An 18,954-nucleotide genomic window follows, 5' to 3' on the forward strand; every position below is an offset into this window, starting at 1 on the left:
GTCAGTGTTCGAAGAATCCACCGTTGACATTTACACACTTTACACAACGTTTTCTGAGAGATCTTCGAGTTTGAAACAACATATTGGGATTGCGTTTGACTTCGTTGGCAGCGATTTGTATTCTTTGCCACAACTCTTCACACGAACCAATAGATTCTTCCAAATAGAAAAATGAAGAGGATTGAAGTCCGGACTTCTGGGTGGCCAAGTAAAAATGCTTCCACGGCTTGAAGAAGTTCCACTTTATTTAAGAAGAGACATGTGGTTCATGCACGACGGAGCTCCACCGCATTTTTCTTGGCCAGTGCGTGCATATTTAGATGCAGTTTTTCCAAATCGCTGGATTGGCCATGTAAGCATTTTTGCTTGGCCATCCAGAAGTCCGGACTTCAATCCTCTTGATTTTTCTATTTGGTCTCGAATGAAAGATATAGTTTACAAAGAATCTATTGGCTCGTGTGAAGAGTTGTGGCAAAGAATACAAATCGCTGCCAACGAAGTCAGACGCAATCCCAATATGTTGTTTCAAACTCGAAGATCTCTCAGAAAACGTGTAAAGTGTATCAGTGTCAACGGTGGATTCTTCGAACAATTACTTTAAATCATAATTACGTATTTTATTTGTTTTATTGTTAATTGTTGTAATAACACGAAGAAACACTTGGTTTGTTTCGCTTTTAATTTCTCATATTATCAAAACATAGTGTTCGTTAAATCGATTTTTCTCGAAAACGGATCGAGATACCGAAATGAAACAAGAGTACATAATTAATGGAAAAATGATAGCTCTTTCAGGTTTTGAATCAAGTTTCATGTTAAATATACAGGGTAAAAAGTTATTAACTAAATTTTCGGTAAAATTGGTCGTAAGTGTCGCCCTCTACGAGCAATGCTGAAATTACTACACGCATCTTATTCGTCGCCTAAAAAATATTAGTTCCTAACCTACATATTTTCAGAATAATCGCAAAAACCGATTTAAAATTTTAACTTTCAACACCCTGTATTTCCGAAACTATCAACTTTCGGATAAGGCATGTTTGCGCCAATCGTCACCATTTCACGTGTAGTATCTTCATCTTTCGACTTTCCCATTGTTAATGAATCACCCTGTATATACACTTACTTTTTTTCTAAAGACTTCAGTATAAACCAGCCATAACTAAGAACAAAAAAATCATCTCTGAACATGTTGGTTGGTTATTGGAAAAATGTGTTCTGACTTCCTCGCGACAACCAGTGGAAAAGGACCGAAAACAAAAACAAAACTCGAACAAAATGTAGCCCGCTTGATGGAAACAAGAGTTTTGGGTTTGTTTCAGTTTTGTTTTTGTTTTTCAGGTTCTAGAAAACACAAACAGGACATAAACTCAAATATCCGTTTAGTGGAAAACCGCCATTATAATGTAAAACTGGCTATAGGCATAGATGAATAATAATTTAGTGTATAAACTGCAACCGGTTAATTTGCAACTTTTACGCTAGTTGAGAAAAATCCGCCTCCATAACGCCTATATGCCTGGCCTGGCGGTGTATTAAATGCCTTCAGTCAGTTGTTTTAATTACGGTTAATTTCCCAGATGAATTACACGCCACAGGATGTTTATCTCTTGCATATTTTAATACAATACAACAGAATGCAAGACCCACTTCACTCATGAACCGCCGAGCTATTTAGCAAATTAAAAAAAGGTGAGAACAATGGTTTATGCACAAATTAACACAATTAAATGCTTAACTGATGATTATTTTGTAATTTATTGTGAGGTTCACTTTCACTGCTACTCTGTTTATTCATATAAAATACAGCTAATTGCAGTGACCTCTTTAATGGCACAACATCGTTATAAATATGCAGAGTGTTTATTAAGTACTTGTACACACTTTAAAGGGTGAACATTTGACTAAAACTTTGGCTTTGACCCGAGTTTAGACCAGTGCTTAAGCCTTCAAAAATGGTAAAAAGTGAAAAAAAATTATAGTAGGATGAAACCATTGGAAAAGGAAGGGAATGTAACAGAAATGAAAAGAAAAATAATTTACGGGCGATCTGAGGTCGGGAAGGGGAAGGGGGTGAGTTTTTAAGGGTAAAAAACGGTTTCCCTTGATTTCCAGAAAAACTACAAGTCTTATGGAAAAAAATTAAATGACAAAGTTGTAGGTAATAAAAAGATCTACAACTTTTGTATTTACACTTTTTTCACATAACCTCAAAATTTATGTGAAAAATTCAAATAACCAAGTTTTTGGTTTTTTATTTTTATCTTTTACAAACAAATTTTTTTTTCACGAAATTTGGTGAAAACTTACCTATTTATGTCCCAAACACGCTGTAATTTTTTTGATTTGAAATATTTATTTTTTCACCTTATTTTTACTTAATATCGAAAAAGCACCCTAATTTTCAATCGAAAATTCTCACGTCAAAATATCTGCTTTTTTAAAAACGTCGGTGGGCTTTTTCTTCGTTGAAATCTCTACTTTCTGATGGTGTAAAAAAAAATATACATTACTATGGTAAGTTTTCTCAGGAAATGCAAAGAAACGAAAGAAGATTCTACAACTTTCTCAAAATATTGTAGATGTCTTATTAAATATTAACTTTATTAACTTATTTGGTTGTTAATTATAATAGTATATTTCGACTTGTAATTTTTTTGTTTATCAATGTAACATGGAATCTTACGTTTTTCGAGTAATTAAAGTGTAAATTTTAATAAATAGCTCAAAATTGTACATAATGATTAGAAAAAAATTTTCGGATTCTAGTTCGTTTCTTTGCATTTCCTGAGAAAACTTACCATAGTAATGTATATATTTTTTTACACCATCAGAAAGTAGAGATTTCAACGAAGAAAAAGCCCACCGACGTTTTTAAAAAAGCAGATATTTTGACGTGAGAATTTTCGATTGAAAATTAGGGTGCTTTTTCGATATTAAGTAAAAATAAGGTGAAAAAATAAATATTTCAAATCAAAAAAATTACAGCGTGTTTGGGACATAAATAGGTAAGTTTTCACCAAATTTCGTGAAAAAAAAATTTTTTTGTAAAAGATAAAAATAAAAAACCAAAAACTTGGTTATTTGAATTTTTCACATAAATTTTGAGGTTATGTGAAAAAAGTGTAAATACAAAAGTTGTAGATCTTTTTATTACCTACAACTTTGCCATTTAACTTTTTTCCATAAGACTTGTAGTTTTTCTGGAAATCAAGGGAAACCGTTTTTTACCCTTAAAAACTCACCCCCTACCCCTTCCCGACCTCAGATCGCCCGTAAATTATTTTTCCTTTCATTTCTGTTATATTCTCTTTCTTTTCCAATGGGTTTCATCCTACTATAATTTTTTTTGGTTTCAAAAATTATCGACCCTGGTCTAGTTGGAATTTTTGTTGACTTCAAATTTCGAGGCTGAAGACGTACATAAAAATTGTATTTTTGAAACAGAGAGAGTTGCGCGAAACTAAATTTGTACAGGACATAGCTAATACGATGCGAAACTTCGTTTTAATGTTAAAAATGTTGTCAACGCCGTTCTTGGTAGTGAAAATTCGAAATATTTGGAATTATTCAAATTTCGTGGCTGAAAACAAAGTCGACTCATTAAGAGTCTTTGAAAAACAAGTGGAACGATGTGTTTTTTATTGATTGTGTTGCAATGTGACAAATTTAGATCATTTACAACTAAAGACTAACTACTTCTCTACAAATGAATTAATAACATTTACAATAATTGCTGAAACAATCTTTTTTTCTGGACGCTATGTATTTCAAGAACCAATGCATTGGGAACCCATTTTCATATGAACTTTTCATCATAAAATTAGTGAAAGATTCACCCTTTAAAGTTTGTACAAGTACTTAATAAACACCCTGTATATAAAAAAATAGAGGTTTAAATTCATTCCAATATTGTTTTATATAAGTTTGTTCCAAGAATACCCCTAGATTAAAGTCGCATCGCAATGATACAATGTTTACCTTTCAATATTTCTTAATAAGGCTATGGAAATAAATTACTGCAAAATCGGAAACAATAGACGTTGCTTTTTATCTGAAATAAAACCTCGTCGCAAGCGACTATAATGATGACTGTTTTAGTGCCATGGAAATTCGCAGTATCATAGAAGTTCAACGTCATTACCTAGAAACCTTAATAACTACCTACAGAATGATCTAGGCTTTATCAACAGAATTTTCAAACAGAAAATTTGAAGGATGAAATGGGGTATTCAAAATACAATCGTAAGAGAAATTTGAAAAATTATGCAAAACTCAAATACTACAGTACTTATAAAAAAAGTCAACAAATGCAAAATTACTTGTTTTTTAATTGGAACTCCTCGAAATAAATGATGTACAACATGGAGATAGATAACTTTTCTGTAATAACAGTTCTACTAGCAAAACTAAATGTTTTTATTCTTTTTTCTAATTCGTTAGAAGTTAATGTTATTTATTATCATTTACCCTCAACCATAAGGTTTAAGTTTAAGTTTAAATTTAAGCAGAATCCGATCCTGTTGTAAACGTTTCTTACGAAGGTCAGCGTCGATTTACGAGAAGGTACTTGTGAAGTGTCTTTGTGTAGTTGAAGTGTCACCTTATAAAATTATTTCTGTACTTAGTGAGAGTACAGGGTGATTCAGTATATTTTGATCCCCCTTTAACTTTTTTGTTTTAGGAGTTACAAAAAAATGTGAAATATAAAAGTTGCACGAGTTTGTATGAATTTTTCGAAAATGATAGTAGAAAAACAAATGAAGTCCAAACAAAATGGCCGCGGATGTTAACTTTGTTAAGTTAAATTGAACACCCTGTATATTTTTACATATTTGGATAGAACGTTCCCTGTCGAGCATAGCCATATAGGGTTTGTTGGGTCTATCTGTAACAATAACCAAGATACTTTAAAAAACGAAAAGAAGGTTTTTTATTAAGAAAATAATATATCTTGTAATTGTTAGACCTCTTTCAGGCATTTCTGCCTTTTTCCAATTACGTAAGGATTTACAGATTTAGTTAAAATTGTAACGAAATCGCACTAATTAGGTCGTGAGAGGTCTAATTACTCATGGACATTATATGGTAGGTCATGACAGTGACAGGTAGTAATGTCTTGACAACATTGTTATTGATTGACAGTATGTATTATTATTTAATTAAAATAAGTTACACAGAAGTAGAAAATTATTTAAAATTAAAATAGAGTATGGAGAAGAACTTTGCTCTGTTTTAATTCCTATTTATAATACTTTTATTTTCTACTTCTGTGTAACCCATTTTAATTAAATAATAATACAAACTGTCAAACAATAACAATGTTGTCATGACATTACCTGTCACTGTTACGGCCTACCATATAACATTGTCCATGAGTAATTAGGTCTCTCACGAAATAATTAGTGAGATTTAGTTAAAATACCTATACGCATTTTGGATCATATCAATGTCTGATCTGTCAATATATATTATAACTAAATATGTAAATCCTTACGTAATTGGAAAAAGGCAGAAATGCCTGAAAAAGGTTTAACAGTTACAAGGTGTCATATTTTCTCAATAAAAAAACATCTTTTGTTTTTTAATAGTATCTCGCTTATTGTTAGAGATGGACCCAACAAACCCTACATGACTATGCTCGATAGGGAACGTTCTATCCAAATATAAAAAATATACAGGGTGTTCAATTTAACTTAACAAAGTTAACATCCGCGGCCATTTTGTTTGGACTTCATTTGTTTTTCTACTATCATTTTCGAAAAATTCATAAAAACTCGTGCAACTTTTATATTTCACATTTTTTTATAACTCTCAAAACAAAAAAGTTAAAGGGGGGTCAAAAAATTGTCAAGAGAAAACGATGCTGCTGCAAAAAGACGATATCAGATGAATTATTCCGACCAACAAGTACCAAATAAGAGAGTGTTTGTATCATTGGATCAATATTTAACAGATTTTGGGAGCTTTAAAAATAAACTTATTTGTAAAGGTCAATGTCATCTTATATAAACGTCTAGTATCTACATTATACATATATTGTGTACTTTTCTTTGACAAAAACAAGAAAATTACGAAATGCGTGCTACATATTTTGATGAATTTTTTGAAAAAAAAAATAATGATAAAAATATGGAACACGATCCTGTTCTGAACGTGATCGAGGACTACAAAGGTTCTGACAATGGGCAATATGTATGCAAAACGTAGCTCGACTATATTTATGCCTTTTGAAGTTGTGGGTTAGTGGGTTGTTGAAGGAATGCTAAATGAGACTTTCGAAGATATTCGCTTTAAAATTCGTTCACGAAAAAATACTAGATTGTTCTACATTTACCTAATAGTATACTTCATTCTAAACTATACGATTTTCTTCTTTCAGAGTGACTTTGATATCCACCGATTCTTTTTTTCCCCCAATAATTACATAATCGTAATTTCATTTCTAAGCCGCAAGAATTTGTACAATCATCCAATGTAAAAGCAATAAAACAATCGTTAACAACTAGAGCATGCAATTGTTTACCAATAGTGCGGCCATTTAAAATAAAAAAAAAAGTGTAAGATCTACGACCAATCTATTATAATAATTGAGGTCGACGTCATATTTTATAATTTTACGGCGCCGACTGCAACTTTTTACTTTAAAACGCAATAAACATAAAATCTTTAAAACAAATAAAAACTAGATAAAAAAAATAAGTTCGGGGAAAACTGTTTACAATCTCGCTTGCTTATAACTTTATCTTGAGATTAAACCAATAAAAATTCGCTTTAAAATATTTACATACACGTCAATGCTTTTAGGGTGACAAAACAGCGCGATGCATTTTGTTTACCATTCGGCTTAAATATTTTCACACATGTTACCTCTGCAATGCTGGGCGATAACAGTGCGGAAAGTCAGTGAAAAAAAAAATGAGTTTATCAAGCGCAAATCCCCGCAGACAGCGAAAACAAAGCCCTCCGATATTCTATACGTCCGTGGTACGCTCTAACCGGACATCCTCTTCGGCTAACCCAAAATGGCCTGTTTTACGGCATAATACGGTTATATACAACGTGATGGAAGCGCGTAGGTGCGCCTCGAAAATTATTATTTATCGTTCACGGTTGAACTAAACACAATGCAAGTTGGGCCTACGTAATAATTTGTAAACACATTTTTATAGACGATTTTAAAACGCCAGACTACATTGATAAAAAATTACCTTCTAAAATGTAGTACAAGGTGTCTCAAACTAGATAGTATAGATCTATTGTGAGGATACAAAAAATTTAAATAAAATTTGGGACACGTGGTGTTAAATGAGATGATTTCAATGGAAAGTATTATTAGACCAGGCAAGTTAGACAATAAATCAGAAAATTCTTTCTGATGAACCGATCGAGTTGCGGTTTTCGGCATTGTCTTCGGAAAAATATCAGGAAAAAAGTCTATCTATTACACTTTGGGGCTGTATCGAAACTGCATTGCGGGTGCATAAAGTGCATCTTGGAGTGCATTAATTTTTCCGAATTTTCTAAAAATGGTAAAAATTGACTAAAAGTTGTAGAAATTTGTGTGCACGGGTTTTCGGGGTCGGAGATTCCGAATCTGACCCTGAAAAATATGCCCGACGGCCCTGGGGCCCCCCAGGGGGGCAAGGGGGGTCCTTCTGTAAAACATCGATTAGCTGAGTAATTGCCTTCTAAATTTCCACTCGGGGGTTTTTGGGGTCCGGGATTCCGATTCTGATACTGAAAAGTATGCCCGACGCCCGTGGGGGTGGGATTTCCGAAAAAACATTGAAAGGCACATCATTTTTGCAATAAAACTGCTCCACCTGCTTACCAGCCATGATCTTGTAGGCTAATATTTACATTGTAATACACGTAAAGTTACAAAGATTAGACAAGAAAAATTAACAGGAAATTAATGAGTCGAAAAGAATCCCCTTTATTCTGAGAACCAATTTTCTACCAACCAGGGCGTCGGGTATACTTTTCAGTGTCAGATTCGGAATCTCCGACCCCGAAAACCCGTGCACACAAATTTCTACAACTTTTCTCATGTTATTTTATATAACTGCCCACATATTCTGGGACACCCTGTATGAATGAAATAAAATTTGCACCAACCTGTTTTGGTTCAACCAATGTGGTGTTACCACGTGTGTGTAGATTCCTAGAATCTAGCAAACCACATGTTTAAATTTATGGATTATTTGTCCAAATTTTCAATCTGGCTTATGCCAATTGGCTTGCTGTTAAATAATTTAACGGCATATTATTTAAAGACGTTATCAATAACTGATATCTGTCAGCATCATTGTATATGAAGACAATTTGTACTTTTTTATTAGGATTAACAAATAATATAACTTGAATAATATTAAATTTATACACATATAAAAATATATATAATTTTAATCATAATTCCGTTCGGTTAACGACTTCGCGTACCTTGATAACAGAAATAAAAACAATTTCGTTTAATGATAAACAATATTTTTAATTCCTATTAACTAATTAATTATCACTGATGGTTTAATGTCTACTTTGGCTCTAATCTATCAAATACGATAACAAAAACAATAAAATCCAAATAAATGCCTGCATTTTAAGGATTTGTTCATGAAAAGCGAAAAGCAAATGTTAATAACCGCAAATAGAAAAAAATAAATAAAATGTTATTTACATACGTAAAAACCTAAATTCATAACGATGCATGTAAAGCTCTCTATTATATTAATTTAAATTATAATATGGGCAATAAACAATTTTCTTTATTGACTGAATAATTAACATAAAAAGATTCCATGCTTTTCTAAATTTAACTTTTATGAGTAAACAAAACAAACATACTTTAAAACTGCGATAACGTTAACTACGTTGCTTAATACCTTCAAATAACAGTGTTAAAAGCTGAATAGTACGAGATTCCAGTTTGAAGATCCATAATTCTCCCTAGTCACTATTAATGATGTTATGGAAATACCACATACCAATATGTTTATGTAAATGAGTGCTTAAGGCCCCACAAAAAAGGTCCCTTACTTGCAAGAAACACATTTCATTCTTCTGTAAACATTTTAATATTTTAATGTTGGTTGAATCTTCTTAAAGAAGAAAATTAAACTGTATAGTGGCTGAAGCCGTAACTAAAGTAATTACAGAGCTATTTCACATAGAATGCCTTGTAAAAAAATACTACTTATGTTGTCACGACATAATGTAAACTAGCATACCGTTGTCAACACTTTGATCTCATTCAGCAGTTTTCGATGACCTTGGATGAAGGATCAGCGCCGTAATAGGAATTTTTACTTGCGCAGGAAAGCGCATTAAATAATAATAAAACATCCGATTTTTATGAAAATTTGGAATTAAACTTATTTCACCCTGTAGATGAAGTTATATATGCTTGATATGTGCTTATGTTTAGGGGATGAAAACCTTNCTAAAAAAAAGTCAATACATATTCGGACGTAAAATTTTCTGCTCTTCAAGAATCCGGGGTCAAAATGATCATATCATCAAATTTTAAGGTTCTGACCTTAATTTGACCTTGATTCTGACACTTCAAGGTCAAGAGAACCTCAGATTCAGATTTAGCGACTCCGAAAACATATATATAAATTTTTCCAGATTAGTCATTCCGCAATTTGACCTTCAGATGCCCTTGACCCTGACGTGATGGGGTTAAACGGACCCCGGATTCGGATTCAGCAACCCCAAAAACATAAAGTGCACCTCCTCAGATATCGGAGAAAATAATTTCAATTTTTTTTGTGGGTCTGTGTTATAGATACAAATATTTTTAACAGTTTATGGTTTTATAAATAATTTATTACACTATTTCAACCCTTAAAGAACTATCCCTGTTAACAAAATATTTAAAAAATATAGTTTTTAACAGTTTGAAATGATTTGATAGTACAAATAGGATAAATTAAATTCTTTTACCTGTTTATAATACAATTTATAATTTATCGCATTGTTTTAACCCTTACAAACCACCCCCAATGACAAAATATAAAACAATGGCTTTGAAATAATTTAAAATGATTTAAATGCCCTCCTATAGTTTGTATCAGATCACTGGGTTTATTAAAAATCAGCCTTCATTATACAAATAAAAACTATTTTGTACATTTATAGTTGATAAGTAGAATTATTAAAAGATTAAAGGGAAAAAGTGAAGGTATTCTGTTTATATAGAATGCTCCAAAGTTGTGGATAACCAAAATATTGATATGCTCCTTAAAATGAAGCGGTAAGGTACCGTTTTTTAACGGTAACTTCCTTAACTTTAAAGTTATTAAGATGATTCAGAAACGATTTTACGGGAAATTTCGACAGCTAAAAGTACTGTAAAATTGAATATTTTTTAGTGTTATTTTTGAGATTTTTGAGGTTAAAAGGTTTGAACCTTCGCCCTCAACTGCAAACTTCTAGCAGCGACATCTCTGTTAATTTTTATCCTACACAAATAAAAAAAAAACACAAAATATTCTGTGAAAAAAAATCTAAACTCTCGAACAATTTTCTTATCTTTTTTATTTTTAAAGTTATTTAAAAATGTTATTTTTTTATCAAAACGTAATATTTTCAAAAATATGCATTTTAAACCGCCTAAACTTGTATAATATATTGTTAGCACATAAAAAATGTAAATTGTAGAAAGATTACCTTTAATTTTAAATCTCGTGAAAAAATCATCAGTTTTTGTACTGACTTTTTTTTCCGAAAAAGCGAATTAACAGTTTTATTTTGATCGTAACTTGTTAATTTTTATGCAAATGACTTAAGGTGAAGTTCATTTTAAAGATTTTTGCATTTTTCTTGTAAAATAGAGTTTTTTTTAGTAATTTTACGTTAAATGCTTCCAATCTAGTTTCTGGAGGACATAAAATTCTCTTCAACCAGCCGTATCTCAGCACCTATAGCACCTACATAAATGAAAAGAAACTCAATAGTTTTCTTTTTCTATAAGTTTCATTTTCTTCCTGATGTTTTTTTTTCATAGAATGTCTATTTTCCGAGTTATTCGAAAAAAACTATTGAAAAACATCCTTTTTTAATAAAAAAAAATTTACATTTTCAATCACCAATAACTCGGAAAATATTGACTTATCGAAAAATGTTCATAAGATACTTTTTGCTTAAAACAGATTGCTTTATCGATTCATGGGGTTATTTTATTTTTCACCCCCTAGAAGGGGTGGCTTCCATCCCCTGGGCAAAAGCGCTCATCAGCAATGTATAACTTTTGTTTCTTGAGCTACTTTTTACTTACAGTCCAAGTTTCACATCAATCGGTTCTATTGGAAAGAATTCTGAGGGGAAACTCTTGGTTCCTTGGCTATTTAAAGAAATATGTTTTTTATATGTATTATGCTTCTGCGTTTATTGCTATTAACAAAATTTTTCCCTCACTTTTACTTACAGTGATTTATATTTAGTTCTATTCTATTATAGTTCTGCCTAGCACTCACCCAAATGGACATAGGAAGTAAAGCATGATTAATGTATGGAAGATAAAAAAATATCTCCCAGAGCGTCACTGCATTGACCATATCGCTTATGTTACTTCCTCTCTCTCGCATAAGGTCAGCCACAACGTGGAGAATAATGACATACATACTTCTAAACCGTTTTGTAGTACTACGTGTCGTTTGTCACAAAACTAAGTCGATTTCCTTTCCTCGGCATCAATAAATCTTAAATTACTCCCAAAATATCCCACACGAAATTTTATTTTAACTACAAACCCATATCCACCCAATAATGAAAAACGCCCTACGCCATTACCTAGCACTTAAGGAATAATGTATTCCCTCCAAAGCAACCAGTATATTAGTAATCAATGCGCATGCCATTACCGGCAATTGTGATTCAAATGGAACGTCAGGAAGTCGCTTAATATTCAATGAAAAAAAAAAAAAAAAGTTAGGGAGCACTCACCGCAAACTCCAGATCCGTGTGTACAGCACCGTTAGATGTGATCTTTACGTCGGCGTCTCCTATTTTCTCAAGTTTACCCTCGCCCTCCGTCACAACTTCTTCGTCGCCCTTCTTCGGCGTCGTGGTTATGTCTACCGACCTCTTCGAAGACTTGCCTCCCATTTCTATTTGTGGACTTACGTGCTACTGCAAGGAAACATCGACAAATTAAAATTGCTGTCAGTACTAAAACAAGTGGAATACCACTAATTTCGCTTGCCCTTATAGATTAGGCGGCCCTTTATCAAGGGCTTACAAAGGTTTATCGAGAGTGAATCTTGTCCTACCGTAATATTTGGTCATTAGTCTAGCTCTTAATGCGTTTTTAATCCGTAGTAAACGACAACCACTAAACAGAGCTTTTTACCTAGATACGTGAATGAATAAGATATTGTTTTACATTTTAAGTATTAACAAGTATTAATTTATTTGTTAATACAAAGAAAATGTATAAGGATAATAATTGTTTTCGATTGTTAGGTTAGTACTTTTTTAAATATTAGTATTTAGCACTTTTAAAATTGTTAAAGTTTTCATTGCCTATGTTAAATATAAGTTTTTAATATTGTGTTCAATTAATTATTCAGATTGTAGTACGTATAAACGTATACCTTATTATGACATTACTTTTCAAAGAGTAGTCTGATGCCTACCATTGCGCGTTGTTAATAAAATGGGGATCTGCTACACTTTGATTTTGAAACCAATTGTAAGATGACTGAGGAAATCTGCTGTTTCGCTTCAACGTTGAATCGCTCCGTAGTGCGCCAGCGCGTACCTATTCAGCAAATATGATGTAAAAGAGTTCGTTGAATTAACGGAAGTTAAGAGGTAATTTACTTATTTTTTAAAAGGTCGAGTAATGTTTTTTTCGATTTACTGTTTTTATTGGGCCTTTCCACTTAAAATTCATATTGTGGCTGATTCATCCTGTATAATTGTGATAATAGTACAGTCTTTCCTGTGAATTAAATTAAAATTCCAGTCACTGAAACATTTTGGCTACCAATTTTTTCGGATGGAATGGACTGACGTGAAATTTGAGCTGTTGATAGGGAATAGCCCAAGAAACAAAAGTTATATAGTGCCAATGTGTGCTTTTACCCTAGGGGTGGATGCCACCCCTTCTGGAGGGTGGGATTTTTTTTATTAAAAATAACCTCACGATTCGATAAAGGGACGAATTCTTAGCAAAAAATGTTCTATAAGAATTTTTTGTACAGTCAATACTTTTTGAGTTATTTGCGCCTAAACATGTTCGTTTTTAGCCCAAAAAATGCATGGTTTTGGGCCATTTTTCGTGAATATCTCAAAAACTACAAGTTCTATCAAAAAAATTATCATAAGCAAAAATGAAGGTAATTAAATAGCAAAGAGATTGCTTTTTTATTTTTGTAAGTGGTATAGACCCCGAGTTATGACTCCCAGAGTTTGAAGTCAATTTCGAAAACAGCATAAAAACTAATGAAGTTACAATCAAAATACTGTCTTAATTTTTGAGAAAAAAAATCGGTACCTATTAAAATTATTAATGACGGAAAAAAAATTAAACGTATTCCTTCTGCAATTTACTTTATTTATGTATTAATAGTAGATTCTGGGAAACGATTTTAGAAGCCTAAATTTAAAAAAATATTTCATTTACTTTTGAATAAAATTTTTAATTTTTTAAAAAAATCGCCTTATTCCAAAATATTTCAAAAACTAACAAAGTTATTAAAAAAATGATAGAATAAGAAATTGTAGGTATTTTCTTACTGAACAACTTGCTTTTTTAAATTTTTGTAAGACAAAATTTGATAGTTATGACCGTTAGAAGCTCAAAACTAAGCTCCAAGACTGCCTTTCCTGAGCCCTTTTATCTTACAAATTCAAAAAACGAAGGGCTCAAAAAAACTGCAAATCACAGAACTTAAAGTGTTTTAAATTTCCTACAAAATGGTTTTTTAAGTAAACATATAACTTTAAAATTACAAAAGTTGTGGTAAAAAAATTAATCGCATTTTTTCGGTAAAATTTTCGGAGCGGGTAAATTACCATCATCTTTGTGTATTTTGGAGCACTTGTGAACTGATTTGAGTAAGTATTTTAATAATACACATACTTACACTTGTCCGAGTTCACATGTTTATGTATATTTGATATTAATTTAATATAAAAATATTAAGAATAAATTCAATAAAATCGAAAAAAATTTATATTATCATACTCACATATAATTTTTAGGATATTTTTCGATAAGGGGTAGGGTTTTTTATGAGGGCTAGGTCTTCCATAAGCGTTTTTTGGGTAGCTGAAAAGTTGCAATATATCATAGATCATTTGAAAACCAATAAAAAAGTTTATAATTCAACATATGCATTAAAACATCTCAAGCTTTCAATAATATTTTTTGTTTATTTTATTATAAGGGATGGTTTTTAAGGGTTGCAACTTTGTAATGACTCGTAAGCTTTCTAATGAATAACGAAAGAAATGCAATACATTGTGAATGCACCAAAAGAACATTTTAAACTGTTAAAAACTTTTTTCTATTTTTGACCATGGAAGGGTAGTTTTTAAGGATTTTTAAGGGTTAAAAAGTATTTAAATTTCATAAATTATATTAAAAAACATGAAAGGAACTTTATCCAACATATTAGAACATGAATTGAATCTTTAAAATAAGTAAATCTGCGATTTTCGCATTCTTTTCGTACAAGGGTAGTTTTCACCTCCAAATAGAAAAAAGGACATATCTAGACAATATAACTTTTGAAGTGGGGGGTCAGATGAGCTTGTTTGCAAATTTGCAAGAAAATCCATGCTATTCAAAAAAATTGGGAGCTTTTACCTTATTTTCGCTGGACTAAATACCTAGATCGGCAACTTTTGTCGATAATTTCAAAAAATCCTTTGATATCCCTGTTTTAAATGTTGATGAAAGTATGATATGCTGATTATTCGAGAAGAATATTGAAGGACAGATCAAAACACAATACCTACAAATAAAACAGTTCCTGTAAACGGAAAAAACTAGTTACCTTTAAAAAAATCTCCTAATTGTGACACCCTGTATATATAACCGTGACTCATATAGTACAGTATATACGTACTACTTATTGCAACATTCGCCTGAACGCAACAATAACTAAAATATGTTTCAAGTTATTACAAGTTTTAGTTTAAATTTTTATATTCGTTTTAAAATTTACGTTTAATTTTGAGTACGGCCCTGGCGCACACGGACGAAACGAACCCTACGCCGGTCAAGAGGGACGTCTCTGTTGTTTGTCCATTACAACAATTAAGAGGAGATAAAGTTATCAATACAAAGAATGCGCTTATTTACATTTATTTATTGGAACAATGGTTAATAGCCATTAACTTAATATAATTAACACACTGTTACAGAACAGAATTAGCCACATACTCATATTTTTACACCACAGAAATCCAGCACAGGATAATGGTCTACGATTTAAATTTTTCTAACTGCGCAAATGTTAAGTACATAAAAAAATAAAAAACTGCCTTACTGACAAATTATTCTTTATATACATCTTGAAATTTTTACCTGAGGTTACTATGCCTTTTCTTTAAGTCATGCTTGGAACAAACCCTGCATAAAATGTGTGCAAATACTTTTCCAAGTAAACAGTAATATTTGCGGAACAATATGCGAGACAAAAATACTTTTTTATAGTAATTACGTATATTATCACCTAAAACATTGTTTGCCCTTACTATCTCTTGTTGTGACACTGAATCATACAACGATGAATTTAAGCTTAACTAGATAATATTTAAAAATATATATAAAGCGAATAACTAACGTTACTTATATACTGTCGACACCTAGGCAAATATCGTTAAAATAACTGTACCGACTAATATAAAAAAAAACAACGATTTACCGTACTTGTACGTGCTGGAACTAACAGGAGACAATAAGAGTTGTTGCACTTCACTATAACAAGCTGCTATATAACTTGAACGGTAATGACAGTAAAAACATGTAAAATGTCATTAGACTCAAAAATTATTTTAGCAGGATATTGTAAGTCCACGCCTACTTTCGCTAGTTTGTCAAGCAAATAAGGACTATTATTTATTATTAAAATATCGTGCTAGCTGTTTGTTTTTGTTCTATAAACAAAGTCGAACGATTAGATGAATTAATCACCGACGAATAATTTGTTTACAGTCTATATTCTATACAATCCTGTCTGTACAGGATTGTTTCCTGTTGTCTGACTTCCTGCCGCAGATGGCACTTTGGTTGGGGTACTGCAAACTTGTCAGGTATCGTCAGCACAGATCTATCATTAAATGTATTTGAGAGAATGAAAATGAACTACGACTCACAATCAGAACCCTTATTGTATCATTTGAGATGCAATTTATATGATTAATTACAATTGAAGTCTCACGTAGGATTATTCCAGCGATACTATAACATACCACACTTTAAACTTTCATATGGTACAGTTGCAAAGGTTGGCCGGCTTATTTTGCAATTATTTATCAAGTAATACATGAATTAATGCATAAATTCCTCAGCAGCATTACCTTGGTATTTATGATTTATGGAGGAAAAGAACCGCGTGCAAGAAAAATCATACACAGTACTTGCCCGCGCAAAGGAATTTGCGTGAGGTCTCATTATACCATAAAAAAAATGTTTCGCCTACCACATCATGAACTTCAAAGCTTTAGTGAAAGTCATCGATCAATATTCTGAAAGCGAATTGTCTGTGTAGTGTCCGGGAGAAAACAATTTATTTTCGGAATACAAAACATATACAGGGTGAACCAGGAATGTATTCGTACGTAAAAAGTCTTGAAGAATCAGAATATGTAGCCGGAAAAACAATTGAGCATCAATTTAAAAAAATATCTACTTGAAAATCAGACTTTTTTCGAAAAACATAAGAGAATAGTAGGTAATTTGTAGTTAATTGAAAGACGAATCCGAAAAAATCATGGTTGTTACCGTAAAGCAATGGCGTACTATTTTATTTAGAAAACATGCCACCGATACCCTGTATCTCCGCCACTGGAGCATGTAAAATTTAGGAAAAGTCCTCAGATTTTGAACAATGTTTACATGTTTATTTGTGCCCAATTTCAAATTATTTCACTTACTAGTTTTTAAATTATTTAAAAAAATTAAAAATATTTTTTGAAGATTAACACCCTGTATCTTTTTAACGAAGCATCCTAGATAAAAATTTTATAGGAATGACCCTCCTTAAAATTCACCAAAGAATATGAGGTTCGATTTTTGGTCACCATTTGTGAATCACCCTGTATAATTAAGTGTGATTTTTTTTCATGGTCAAACGTTTATGTATCATCAAAGTGCGCTTCTAAAGAATCTATCACAATATTTCAAATATCACTAATTGGCACCAGCATGAACCGGCTGAACTGGTATCAAACCCATGATTTTTATTAAGATGCCTTTTAACAAGGAATTTGTTAAATTTCAAAATTGCATATGCAGATATTAAAGGTTACAACTATTTTAAAATATAGACAAAAATGAGTTCAATATACACAAAATTCATCAATGTATCCCTCTCAGTGGGTATAATAAAAATTGTCAAAATAATTACCATGAACTTTATGCATAATAAAAATTAAAAAATATGTCTAAATATTAGTAATACAAAACACGTATATGACATATTGAAATTGTAGGTAAATAGTGTTGTTGTTCTAACAACACCCTTAATAAAGACTAACACGCAAAAATCATCACATGTCGCGACAGAAAGATTTTACTATTTCTGCATTTTGCTTAGAATTGGTTTATAAGTCGATTTTTAAAAAATATTTACATTTGTATATTTTGTTTTAAAGAAATTTAGTAAAAAGGGACACAAGTTAGGTAAAAAAACAATTTGCATTAATATACACATTATATTGTCATTATTGTCAAAACCTTTAACACCGTCTTCCAAAATGTCATTTTTTCTAAATATTTTGTGTTTTATATATTTAATTTCATATTTATTCATTCCAGTTACAAGAAAATGTAGAAGTAAAGTATTATTCTATCGTGCCTATTTTTGTTGGTCTTTGTCGAGAGTGATGATAGAATTATATTAAAAAGTAAAGATAATTCTTTGACAGAGTACATTATTTACCAATTTCAATATGCCAAATACAGTAAAAACACATAATTACGTATAGGTATTGAATTAACGCGTTCTAAAATTTATCCAAACGCCACATATCTAATTTAATTAAATTTGTTCTGGTCTAAGATCCACGAATATTTTCCCACAGACGTAATCGTAATATATTCACCCACAAATTAACAGACGAAATATAAAAAGTCGCCGCCAGACTTCACCTGTTGTAATTGAACTCACTTAACAATTACGAAAACACAATGGATCAATTTACGCAAACATAGTTCACGGAAAAATGCAGACACCCTTATGTTTTAATTGACGACAAGGGGCAGAGCAACGTCAGGCTAGAAATAAAGGTAACCTCAATTTTAAAATACTGATGTGTTAAAAACATCGTTACTGTAACGCTAGCAAGGAATTAAATCAAGCTTCAGCATTCATATCTGTTTCGTTTACTTTTAAGGCGCCCCGTGCTGTCAACTTTCCCAGCGTATTTTCAAAACACTCACATAAGAAATACGACAACGCTTCAAGACGGCACTCCTAATTGTCGGTTGGAAACATAACAAACAGCCACTAAACCACAACAACTGAAAAACCGAACAAAAACAATTGACAGCTCGAAGCACAACCACGCGTTCAAAACTCCAACCAACGGTGGTTTTCAAACAAATGACTGTTACCGGTACCACGGCGCACTGCTGGGCAGAGTCGGCTCTGAGGATCACTTCGGGTCTCAGGGGGAACGAACTATGTCAAACCGAGCCGTACGCCAGTACCGAACGAGGATTACGTGTGATTTTGAGGGACCTGACGTGGAAAAAACGCCACGGTTTCCCCT

General features: G+C 31.9%; 1 protein-coding gene across 2 annotated transcripts in view; it reads right to left on the reverse strand.

The window, feature by feature from the left end:
• Positions 1-18,954, reverse strand: part of LOC108910504 (cell surface glycoprotein 1) — a 131,768-nt gene that overhangs the window by 87,446 nt on the left and 25,368 nt on the right. The window contains exons 1-2 of one of the 2 annotated variants that reach the window (XM_018715120.2): positions 18,623-18,842; positions 11,950-12,135 (exon numbers count right to left, since the gene is read on the reverse strand). In XM_018715120.2, coding sequence (XP_018570636.1) covers positions 11,950-12,111 — 162 coding nt within the window. In that variant the 5' untranslated portion in view covers positions 12,112-12,135; positions 18,623-18,842. Of the gene's footprint in view, positions 1-11,949; positions 12,136-18,622; positions 18,843-18,954 lie in introns of those variants that run through there. The other variant, XM_018715121.1, reaches the window with a different exon arrangement.

This window comes from Anoplophora glabripennis, unplaced genomic scaffold (assembly GCF_000390285.2).
Source record: "Anoplophora glabripennis isolate ALB-LARVAE unplaced genomic scaffold, Agla_2.0 scaffold605, whole genome shotgun sequence".
Lineage (NCBI taxonomy): Eukaryota > Metazoa > Arthropoda > Insecta > Coleoptera > Cerambycidae > Anoplophora > Anoplophora glabripennis.